This window comes from Cyprinodon variegatus, unplaced genomic scaffold, assembly GCF_000732505.1.
Source record: "Cyprinodon variegatus isolate N-32 unplaced genomic scaffold, C_variegatus-1.0 Scaffold28, whole genome shotgun sequence".
Taxonomy (NCBI): domain Eukaryota; kingdom Metazoa; phylum Chordata; class Actinopteri; order Cyprinodontiformes; family Cyprinodontidae; genus Cyprinodon; species Cyprinodon variegatus.
The window spans coordinates 552,983-565,234 of NW_015150481.1; the positions used below are offsets into that span (position 1 = coordinate 552,983).

A 12,252-nucleotide genomic window follows, 5' to 3' on the forward strand; every position below is an offset into this window, starting at 1 on the left:
CTTGTTTTAACTTCACAAAATAACGATAAATAAGAATGAAATGTTTGATCATTGATCAGATCTCTGTAGTTCCTGCTGTCAGCCTGCAGAGGGCGACAGATACCTGCGCTGGAAATAATCCCGTTAAAGCCTGTTTCAATCATATTCAGGTGACATACACGACGTTTATAGATGTGAAACTGTTTTTTGTACAATCAGTGATGACGCCTCCCAGTCCCCAACTTCCAGCAACTGCAGTGACCCCATCTTGCATATTTTTTTTACTGAATCCAACCTTTCACTGAATTACAGGGTCTGACCAGGAGATGGCGCTGCTCTTTAGATCTTAATGTCCACAAATCATGACAGAAAGAATATTTTAGTACAAAGATTGATGTTTAAAAAGGAATCTCAGGAGTCCAGCCAAGGATGAACGAAAGACCCATCAAGGAAAGTGGGGATATTTTGAATGACTATTACTGTATCATTTTCTACTGCATGCTATGCTAACATCTATGACGATGCTAGCGTGAGCGGCTAACTTCCATCGAGCTACTGAACTCCATGTGTCACCATTGCGATTTGAAATGGAGTTGTCAGAACTTTGTTACTACATGGCTCTGGTTCTGTTTATTACCCTGACCCTCCCGGTTGCCAGAGTCCAGTCCCGAAGCAGGATGGTCCACTTATCCCAGAACCGGTTTCACTCCAGCATAAACTCTTAGGTTCATGGTTCTAGTTTCTGATGTAAACAGAACCAGTAAATCGCTTCAATTCAATCCAAACACTAAAAACCAATCATGAGGACTAATAGAGCCATATCTTAGAGTTTTTGTGTTTATTTTCCTGCTTGCTGTAATTCCTAAAATTGACAGTGGGTGGCGTCATCTGTTTTAAATGGAGTCACAGGTAGTCGCTTGGCAGGTGTGCTGATTGTGGCGGAAAGAAACGGACCGTCGTCATTAGTTGTCGTAGGTTTTTGTTATTGATATTGGTTCTAAGCCAGTGGGCAACGTTAAAATTAGCATTTTTCTGAAGCGTTCTGCGAGCCAGGAACCTGAAGTTTTATTCATTGAAAGCAAGAAGACGATGCGTGAACTGCATGCCAGTCAGCAGCCTCACCATGGCTTAGGGTTGTTCGTTTAGTCAAGAACTCACTCCAAGAACATTTGATAAAATCACGTTTATTGACAGGGAGAATGACAGAGGATGTTACAGGTTCTGGTTCTGCTGACTGGGATTCTGTATCTGGAGGAAGAAGGAACCAAATAATGAAGAGTTGATGTTTGAGACGTTCTGCTGAGCTTCAGGATGTGATCTCTGGTTGTCAGGAGACAGGGAGGACATGTTGGACCAGAGCTGCTGAACTTCCTGTTGAACAGGAAACACATTAATTAGAAACATCTGCATCGTCCTATCAGCTGCTGTTTGACTTCTGGGTTCCACCTCCTCAACTCTCAAATGGAACAGATGCCTTCTGCGGCTGACCAGCAGAGGGCAGCGTTACAGTGAATGTGAGATGAGCTCTGAGGCGCCATCTGCTGGTCAGACTTCAGCATCACGGTTCAAGAAGCCAAAAAAAGCTGCATCCAGAAACGCAACAACGTCTGAAAGGGTGTGAAGGAAGTCATTTATGTTAACAGAGAAAAATCTATTTTTCAATTTGCATGTTTCTAAGTCAAAACGAGGCTTTTTTGGGCTAATCTATAAAACCTGGAACTAAACGCTATTTCTGACATTTTGAATTGAAAAATCTTCCTGGATGGAAGAGAAACGTCTTCAAAATTGGAAACAAAGTCCAATGGATTGATTTGAACTTTTTTGGAAGAAGGAGCATCTATAGCTAACCTGATAAGCCCCCCAAACACCAGAAGCCACGCCCATTTACATGTTTATTTTCCAGATGTTTTACATCTTTTTTTTAGAAGGCAGCCTGTTCTCCACACAGAACCTTCTCTTTAGAATAGAACCTTGGGTCCCATCCTGGACCAGAACCCGCAGTGAACGGACCTGCTGCTGGAGCAGAGTGTCTGGATGGAGGTTCTGTACCTTCGATGGTTGGATCACTGGCTTCTGTCGGGTTCGATCTTGGTGTCTCCGTTCTGGTTGTCCGTCCGCGTCGCTGCCTGGACCACAGCCTGCGGAGCAGCAAGTCGACAATTAACCTGCAGAACCTTGATGAACGGCCTCTAGAAGAACCGGAGCAGAACTCTGAGGTCTCACCTTGAAGCTCCTCTTCCTCTTCTGGACGTTCTGCTCTGGATGGAAGATGATGACGTAAACTTTGGGCATGTACAGCATTCCCAGGGAGACGGAAGCACTCATGGACATGGAGACGGTCAGAGTGGCCGTCTGGATGAACATCTGTGGAGACGGAGACCAAACTGAACCCAAGTGACAGAACCGACTGAAAGGAGCATTTAAAACAGACCACGAAGAGACAATATTATATCTCTGATGGCATCAAAAACATAAATAATGTGCACAAATAAGGAATAGTTGTATTAATCATACATGGAAACAGAGTTTTATGGGGCCCCCAGAAACTTGACTAGAATTTTTGTAATGGTAAATTTCAGAAAAAACAGGAAAAAATAAATAAGTAAATTTTAATACAGTACAGATAAAAATAAAACTAGTTAAAATTTTAGACATAACAACATTCACACAATCAAATCAATAAAATTGAGTAAAAGATAAAAGAATAAGATAAATCTCACTGTCTTGCTAGGTGTTAAAATCCAAAGAGAAAAGGTGGGTTTTGACCAGAGATTTAGAAACAGTGAGAGAAGAGGCTGAGTGACATGAAGAGGCGGGTCGTTCTGGAGCTTTGGGGCTGCAGCAGAGAAAGCTTGGTTCCCTCTGAGCTTCTGATGTCCATATTTCATCTAAACATCGTCGCTGGAGAAGAAGATGCAGTTTTGCTCATAAAAGAGCTGTGAGACTTTTTTCTTCTTGCTCTGCTCCCCCTATCAGCCACAGGCTCCAAGCCTAGAAGCCCAGATCTCCAGGATGACCAAGGCTAAGTCATGATGGTTGACTTTTCAGAACCAAACTGCTGTAAAACAGACCGTTTGCAACACATTTCTCTGAGTTACAGAACTTGTGACTGGAGGGGAAAGTCTCCTGAAGGAGCCGTTTGCTTGGCGTTAGCCCCCCCCAGTGTTTACTGATGAGTAAAGACAAAGCTAACAGGATGGACCGCATGCTACGCTAAGCTACAGGAATATGTTTTGAGCTGATGTTGAAACTTGGACAACCTTTAATTCATTAAGGGTTTAAACACTGATATAACATTAGTGTTCATGTGTTCCTCAGATGCTCGTTACATTTCAGTTACCAGATTATTACCAGAAGTAATTTAATAAAATCCTCATGTCTATTAGCTGCTAGCTATTTCAAAGACGGTAAAGAACTATATAATTAAAGGTTATTGGTTTCAAATAATTTAATAAAACTTTATTTGGCCAAATAATGTTTTATTCACCTCATGGATTTACATTGTGAATTGGTTTAAAAACATTCAAATTTCTCTAAATTAGTGAAAAGCTAATTTGATCAGATCCCAAATTGTTTAATGTAAATTTAAATCCATTTTAAACAGTAATGTGGTTTTCAACCATGTTTTCCCACTTTCTACCTAATAGCTTAGTGTAGTTGAGTTTCACTAGATTTACTTAAGAGTTTTTATCTTAAATATGTTTGACTTGGAACTGAATGATTTTTGTTAATAAATTCTTATATTTTAAACAGAAGTTGTGGTGAATTTATTCCATGTGCAGAATTAACTGTTTAACCATAATTAGAGCTTGAATCACTCTTTAATTTGCTGTTCTGACACACAGCCAGTAGGGGGCGTGTTCATAGACAATATTAACCTGACTCTGCCAGATGGATTTGCTCCGCATATCCATCTGGAAACCTTCCGTTGAAGTAATTTTGGGAAGGGGCGAAAATACTGGTTAGCTGATTGGCCTATGTTGGTGATAGACGGGCCAAATAAACCAATCAGATCAACGAAGCATATGACGTACTAACAGAGCGACGACGAAGAGGAGCCAATTGATAGATCAAACTCTTGGTGAAACCAGTCGGGAGAAGAGCAAAAACATCTTTTCCTCTGAGAAAAGCCTCCAGAGCAGTGTTTTGCTCTTCTTTCAGTGAAGAAATACTCTGTAATTCTGATAAAACTTGCTCGATAGCCACGCTAACGCTAGTTTCATCGGCTGAAGCCGCCATGTTCTTTAGACTGAACTGTCGCGCTTCTCGTTGCGTCACACCTCAACCCGCCTCAAAGCCAACGCTGATTGGACGTTCGTTTGGTGAACGCCTCCAAATTTTCTTTAACGGAGAGTCTCCAGACTGATCTGCGAGTGAAACCTTGAAAGCTCGCGAGATCAGGATGGTCTCACCAGGCTAAGACAATATATGACAGCCCAAATAATATCTGATTAAATATTAACCACCTCTACCGGATTGGGCAATAAACGTCTTAAAGAATCACAACACATCTATTCATTCATGTATTCATTCATTCTTATTTCATGCATTCATCTATTCTTTGTGTGCTTTCATGAATGAATGCATTATGTGAACTATTCTTTCATGTATGCATTCATTTGTATATTCATGAATAGATTCATTTTTAATGTGTTTATTTATGCATATCCCTGCTTTATATGAACGCATTAACAAATCAGCAGGTCTGTTCCATCCCTGTTTGTTGTGTTTCTCTCAGATAAAAAGCTTTCCCTAAATGCTCCTTCATTACCCACCCAGAGCTGAGGGAGAGGATGAGGACTGCGTTTTATCACTGAAGCGCAGAAGGAGCACCACAGGCTTCAGAACAAATGTGACATGTTGTTGTTTGCAGCTTCTCTCATTGATGTTTCCATTAATTATTCTCTTTGAAACGTTGGGAGCAGCTGCTGACGCATCCTGCAGAACCTCCAGGATCTTCTGCTGCTCTCCGTCTTTAATCCTGAGTAGAGGCTTTTATTTTGTCGGCCCAGGCTACTCTTCCCCCACATTTCCTGCTCTTTCCTTCCTGATATTTGGGTCTTTTTATCTCTTTTGTTACGTGTTGGTTCTAATCTGTATAATCCGGCCTCTGCGGTTTATCAGACTCATCCCTCGCCGGTTCCAGCCGACCTAACAAACCAGCCTCACCTTTTTTTCCATGTGACTTATGAAGACCTCATTCATGTCTCCTAGAGACCATGAACCAGCTTCCACTCAGAGAACAACCTGGAGCTCTAACAGGAACCAGAACTAAACCAGACAAGAGCAGATCTTCCATCAGTTGGTATAAAGGGTTCTGTTTAGAAACCCCTAATCTGGTTCTGTAGGTTCTGCTTGGTTCTTCAGCTTTAATGTCCCTGTTGGGTCCCATTGATCAGCTGTGGTCCTTGGTTTTTCTTTAGGTCTATAAGGTTCTGCCTGGTTCTAACTGTGGTTCCGCTGGCCCTTACCTTCTCAGTGGACTGAGCAGTACCAAAGAAGATGGGAACGAAAGCAAGCCAGACGATGCAGGTGGTGTACATGGTGAAGCCGATGGGCTTTGCCTCGTTGAACGTTTCTGGAACTCCTCGACTCTTCACCGCGTAAACCGTACAGGTTACCTAGCAACAGAGCAGGCATCAGCTGAACAGTGGTTTACATAAATAACAAGACAAACATCTACTGATTTTAGGCAGTAGGATCTCTGTCTCTAAAGGCTTCATCACCATGAGACACGGCGGTGGAACCATCATGCTGAGGTATTTTTCGTCACTGTGATCTGGAAAACCTCCTTTACCTAAGAATAGCTGTGCCGCTAAGGCATTCACCTCTGAGGAACATCATGTTAACATAACGCCTCAGAGCTCTGAAGGAGATTAAAGTCTGATTGGTTGCGCTACCATGAGGACGATGCTGTAGCTGAGGCAGCAGATGATGGACAGGTCCGACATGTCGCACTTCAGGATGCCCCGGGCCAGATCTGGGTTTGGTGGGCGGAGCTCCTCGTAGTCGATAATGGTGTGAGGAGGAACTACACCGAACCAAACAAATACGCCAAGAACCTGCCAGAAACCCAGAAGGTTAAAACACGAAAAGAGCGTCTGCCATTGGTACCTGCTGGTCAGGTGACCTATGTCCACCTACCTGGACAGAAATGAGGATAAATGTGATGACAAGTTGAGAGGTGGGGCTTATGAATTTGGGAGGAGTCACCGACTTCTTGCCCTGTTCAAAGATCCTGTAAATGCGGTTGGTTTTAGTCAACATGGCGGAGTAAGTGATGGCCATGCCAAGGCCCAGCAGGAGGCGCCGGAATGCGCACACCACCGCACCTGGCTCTGCGATCATCAGGAAGGTTATCAGGTAGATCAGAAAGATACCTGGGAGAGAGAGAGAGAGCAGGTCACCCCTACTGATGATGATGTCACATAATACTGATGAAGTCACTCACAATGCTGATGATGTCATATGTGCAGCTGTTGATGTCACACAGTGTCGATGATGTCACTCACAGTGCTGAAGATGCCTTCTATGCTAATGATGTCATCCACATTACTGTTAATCTCAACCTTCGGGAATGATGATGTCATCCACACTGATGATGTCACCCTAGTTGTTAACCAATGAGTTTCTGAACTCACCTGTTAGGAGGACGTAGCTCAGCTCTCTCCCTGACGCCCTGACAATCGGTGTGTCGTTAAAGCGAATAAATGTTATCACCACAGCACTGGTTGCTAGGATACCGAGCATGGCGAGGGAGGCGGGCACTAAAGCCCAGGGAGAGTTCCACTCCAGCTTGATGATGGGCGTCGGACAACAGGCCGTTCTGTTGGGGACGGGGCGCATGTCCTTTGGACAGGTCTCACAGGTGAACTCATCCAGTTGGTACTGGTATCCATCACAGAGCTGCAGGCAGGTCAGAAACATGTCAGGAAAGCACAGATCTGGGTGGGGATGGTGACATCCACCCCTATCTATAATCACTTTTCTATCTTTCAATTGTTCATCTTCTCCAATCCCTGAAAAGTTCGGTTTGGTGAAGATGGAGTGAATGCTTCAGGTACCTCACAGTGCCAGCAGCAGGGAACTCCCTTCACCATCTTCTTCCTCTCTCCGGGCTTACAGGGGAAGCTACAGATGGACTCTGGAACGGTTTTGTCTCCTCCAGACCACTGCATCTCCTCCAGCTGCAGACACACACGGTAAATCAGGAAGCTGAACTCCATCCGCCTGACTCTCTTCATACAGGCGTCGTCTTACATTGAGTCTCAGGTTATTGGTCCATTGGCCGATGACGTGGTAACCGGGGTGGCTGTGGTTGGTCATCTGAAACTGGAAAATGTCGTAGCGTCCAGGAGCATCTCCATTTTCGTTGAACAGAACACTCGTTCCTGCACTTCCTGTTGGAAATAAAGAAACAGATGGTGGTTTTACTGGGGGAACTGGAACAGAGCGTCTACCAGTAAGTTGTTACCTGTCCAGGTGTTTCCATTCAACTTTACAGCTTCTCCTGAGCAGAACTGGACAGCTGGATAAATTCAATCAGTCTTAGACACTCTCTACTTTTAGGACTAGGCTTAAAGTGCTCCTTAAAACGCCATATCCTGTACATGGATGATATCAAGCTGTATGCTAAGAGTGAACCAGACATTGACTCGCTGATCCACACCACCGGGATCTACAGCTGGGACGATGGACTGTCATTCTGACTGGAGAACTGTGGCTGGATGGTGTCAAAGAGAGGGAAGGTAATGCAAATAGAGGAGATCACCATCCCAGAAAACAGAATAGCAAATGTAGAAGGGAGTTACAAGGACCATGGAATACCGCAGGTGTTGCAAGTAGTGAGAAATCAGCTCAATGGTAAGAACAAGGTCCAGGCAATCAACAACTATGCCTTGGCAGTAATCGGATAACCTCCTGGGATAAAAGGTTGGTTGAAGGAGGAAATTCCGGCCATGTTAAACATGGAAGCTACTCAACATGAGTGGTGGATTTCACCCTAAATCTGGTAACCACAGAATATACGGTAAGCGCAGAGAGGGAGGCCTAGTGAGCATCAGAGCCACCATTAAAGATCCAATGCCTAAGCTGCCGATCTCTAGCAGTCTATGGGCAAGGCAGGGTCCCCTCTGGACAAGTCAGCAGTCTGTCACAGGGCAACACAGAGACACACAACCATGCACACACACACACTTAAGGAGATTGTAGAGAAACCAACTAAAACTAAAAGTCATATTTTTGGATTGTGGGAGGGAACTGATGGACCAGAGAGAACCCACACATGCACAGGGAGAACATGCAAACTTCAAACGTGCCGGGAATCGATCCCTTCTTGCTGCAGCGGTACCCACTGTCCCACCAAATGTTTACAACAGATCCAGTTCATACATAGAGCCATAGAATCAGAACAATCCAAACATGAAACCTGATGATAAAATTCCATAGAACCAAGTCAATTTCAGTCCAAAGGAGTCGGGAGTAGTGGCCTAGTGGTAAGAGCTTGGAACCTTGAGGTTGTGAGTTTGAAACCCACTCCCACAGATTGCCACTCTGGCTCTCTGAGCATGCCCTTTAACCCCCTGATTGCTTCCTGGGTGCCGCACAATGGCAGCCTACTGCTTCCCAGGGGGAGGGGTTAAAATGCAGAGTTAAATTTCTCCAATGTGAGATCAATAAAGTTCAATTATTCAATTATTATCATAAAGGAACAAAGTAATTAATTCATAAACTTTGAAGCAATGCATGAATTTTAATAAGGATACGGCGACAGTGGAAAGAAAAAAAAAACATTAGCAGAAGCAGATCTCAACTCAATTAGAGCAGCTTGGCCAGATGGCAGAATGCTATCGATGGACGAATAAAGAGGAACAGTTGGCCGACTGCTGTCAGTCACTGCACCGTTCTGTCTCCAGGCTTCTGTCTGTCCCCCCGACCTGTCCATTGGTCTGTCCTCCTGTCTGTCCGTCTGTCTGCCCCCCATCTGTCTGTCCCCCTCTCTGTCCATTGGTCAGTCCGTCTGTCTGCCCATTGGTTTGTCTGTCTGTCTGCCCCTCATCTGTCCATTGGTTTGTCTGTCTGTCTGCCCCTCATCTGTCCATTGATCTGTTAGTCTGTCTGTCCCCCTGTCTGTCCATTGGTCTGTCCATCTGTCTGTCCCCTCATCTGTCCATTGGTCTGTCCATCCGTCTGCCCCCCGTCCGTCTGTCCTTTTTTTCGTACCATTGAAGTTGACGGCTCTGATGTAGTCCAGAAGCAGGCGTCCCTCCACAGGGTCCATGCTGCTGCAGACCCCGTAGCTGTTGGGACACAGGTCCTGGTGCATATTGTGTAAAGCATAAGCAACGGCGTAGACTGCATCGATCACAAACTGGACCTTTCCTTCCTGCTCGTAGGAGGAGTCCCGGCCAATCCGCTCCCCTCCTGCAAACACGCACTGTAACAGTAAACTGGGTAACACCTGAATCGTTCTACACCCCCACACGCGCCTGTGGTTACCTGTGCATTTCTTCTTGTCTGGGTCCAGTTTCAACCCAGGATGGGTCAGTTTGCACCTGAAGTCGTCCTCCCAGAACTCAGCAAACCAGATGTTCCTGCGGTTGTTCTCCAATGAGCGAGACATGAAGTACTGATCGAAGCCTGTAGAACAGGAACAATTGGTCAGAACCCTCAGAGAATTATACTCCAGGATCCTTCATGTGGTCTGTTTGGTTCTACCGTCAATGGAGGCCCGCTTGGGCAGGATGGTAACAGCTCCCTCTGCAACGTCTTCCAGCTCCGCGATTGGTGAGCTTTTGGCTCCCCAGCTGTCCGACCCAACAAACAGGAAGTGTCCCGTCAGGTTAGCCTGCCTCGCCGCTTCAAGAACACGCCTACCAAAGAGAGGGAGGAGTCAGAGTGCAGTTATGTGTCCAGTCCTGCCCAACCAGAGTTGACCTCCACTGCTTTTTACTTGATGTCGTCCTCGTTGGCAAAGATGATCACTCCTCTGGCGTTACTCGTCTCCATCAGGCGTTTGATGATCTTATCAAACTCCCCAGCAGTCGGCTCCCGAGGAATCTTCACGGACTGAGCAATGCACACCCCACCTGGTAGAGACACAAACAGGTCAGAGACATGGAAGACACAGGTGTTAGAGACAAGTGGAGACAGGCGAGCGTGTCCCTACCAGCCTCTCTGGAGATCTGCATGAAGGCCTCCACTCCACTCTCTCCATAGTTCCCCTCTGAGGCCAGTGTAGAGACGTAGTTCCAGCCCAGAGCTTTGACGATGTCCAGCATGGCCTGAGCCTGGTACGAGTCCGGAGGAACCACCCGCGAGAAGAAGTCGTAGCGGTTGTTGTCGCTGAGCTCCGGAGCCGTAGAGGCGTAGCTCACCTGAGGTATCTGATTTACACAGGGATTCAGAACCAGAACCCAGTGAACTCTTTAGAGTGGAAATGCTGGTGGAGCTGAGGAGACTGGGAACACTCAGACCGATTAATGTTGTATAACAGCTCAGCTCAAAGTGGGTCAGAGCTTCATCACATTAACACACAGAGTGATTAACAGAGTCCTCATTAACAAGCAGCCGTCGTTAGACACCCACCACCTCATCATCATCATCATCGGAGGAGGAGGAAGCTAGAGCTATTGTTAAAAGCCTCACATCTATCAAACGTCCAGATTTATCTACTGGTTTCTACTGTTCTCCACTGGGTTCTTTCTTCATTTCACTCGACGTTCTCCTGATGAGGTTCATCAGGTTGATCTCTGAGCTCTAATGTTGATTCCAGCGGGGAGGAATTGTTCCGTCCCGCTGATGATTCATTGGATTTTAAACCACCTGTCTGTCCATCACCTAACTTTCTCAAACCTACCAGTCTCTCTAACTCGTCTCCCTGTGTGTCTTTTTCCTGTCTCTCCACTCTTGTCTTCCTTCTGTCTCTTTCTGTCTGACCTGTCTGTCTCTCTCATAGCTGTCCCGTCTGTCTTTCTTGTCTCTTATTCTAATCTCTCTGTCTCTCACCTCAAACAGGCGCAGGATGTTGGCCACCATGATGGACACGGAGCTGGCCGACGCTCCGATCACGCCCACCACCTTCTCCGGTTTTCGAATGAGGGGTGGCTCGCCGTTGGAGCAACGAATGTCCGACGTGTCCTTCTGGATCAGCGCCTGAACAAAGGTGAGCGACTGTTCGAGGGCGTAGGTGTCCCTGGAGCAGGTGTCCAAGATCCGGGCCCCCAGCGTGATGTTGGGGAGCAGATCAGGGTCACTGTTGATCTGATCCAGGGCGTACAGCATGGCTTCCATGCGGTGGATCCCCTTCTCTTTCTTCAGCTCACCGCAGTTCACCCCGTGGGGGCCGCGGGAGTGGATGGGGAACAAGCCCCCCAGGGTGATGTCACCAGGTAACTTTATGGAGTGGGGGAGGATGTGCTGGTGGGAGGCCCTCACCTGGACCCCCGGCTCACCGATCCACACCCACAGAGGCAGCAGGAGGCGGGGCCACAGGGCAGAGGGACCATTTAGATAGACGGGGCGAAGGGCGGGGCCTGATGATGTCATCCTGAGGCGATATTCAGCATGGAGCCTTCATGCCTCTATGGACACCTGAGGAGACATTAACCCAGCAGCGGAAACCGTGAGATTCATTTTAACTTTAGTTATTGAACATAAAAGCAGATGATGACATCATGAGTCACATGATGAGGCATGCTTACTGGGTCCTAAAGGGACCAGGTTCATCACCCGGTTCGGAAGTTGGTTTGATCAAAGATTTTTGGGATTTTGTTTTTAGAACTGTTCTGTTAATCAGACATGGAGTCCCCCAAGATTCACCTTTAGGTCCCATCACCGTTACCATGGCAGCACTGACAGCAATCACTCATCTTTCCTCATTAGGGTCCAAGTTATGATTCAGAAAAGGTTCTGATTTTAGAACTGCTCTGTTTGCAGGACCTGATAAAGAATCATGGCAGTTAGATGTTCCTCGCCTCCTGGTTCTGCCCGATTTCTCTGGTGGTTCTGAGGTCAGGGGGGGATTTAGGCAATACTAGGCAGCTGCCTAAGGACCCATAAAACTCTGTTTCTATGTATGGTTAATACAACTATTACTTATTTCTGCTCATTAATTATGTTTTTGATAAAAATCCTTTGGCTAAAATGCCATCAGAACGCTAATAATATTAAGTGTGTCTCAGCCCCCCCCCTTCAGTGTCCACCATATTGGATCAGTCCATTTGCTGCACATGTTCAGAAAGGTCCAAACAGACAGCAGCAAACCATTTGAAA

The 12,252-nt window shown here is 46.1% G+C and overlaps 1 protein-coding gene across 1 annotated transcript; it reads right to left on the bottom strand.

Moving 5' to 3' along the window:
• Nucleotides 1–1,213: 1,213 nt before the first annotated feature.
• Nucleotides 1,214–11,567, bottom strand: LOC107099186 (metabotropic glutamate receptor 6-like). The gene is made up of 15 exons (XM_015397216.1): nucleotides 10,987–11,567; nucleotides 10,148–10,364; nucleotides 9,932–10,067; nucleotides 9,697–9,851; nucleotides 9,478–9,618; nucleotides 9,202–9,402; nucleotides 7,240–7,379; nucleotides 7,044–7,166; nucleotides 6,621–6,885; nucleotides 6,124–6,359; nucleotides 5,880–6,041; nucleotides 5,451–5,600; nucleotides 2,203–2,343; nucleotides 2,029–2,117; nucleotides 1,214–1,350 (listed from the first exon to the last, which is right to left on the bottom strand). Exons 1-14 carry the CDS (start codon nucleotides 11,524–11,526, stop codon nucleotides 2,043–2,045), a joined length of 2,682 nt encoding a protein of 893 aa, XP_015252702.1. The 5' UTR covers nucleotides 11,527–11,567; the 3' UTR covers nucleotides 1,214–1,350; nucleotides 2,029–2,042.
• Between the last annotated feature and the right edge of the window lie 685 nt (nucleotides 11,568–12,252).

Excerpts from the sequence above, each read along its gene's own strand:
- LOC107099186 (XM_015397216.1), bottom strand. The coding sequence starts at position 11,526 with ATGACATCATCAGGCCCCGCCCTTCGCCCCGTCTATCTAAATGGTCCC. Across the intron at positions 6,042-6,123 it reads TTATCCTCATTTCTGTCCAG|GTTCTTGGCGTATTTGTTTG; the intron begins GTAGGTGGACAT and ends GGTTTCTGGCAG. Across the intron at positions 2,344-5,450 it reads CTGCTCAGTCCACTGAGAAG|ATGTTCATCCAGACGGCCAC; the intron begins GTAAGGGCCAGC and ends CCGTCTCCACAG.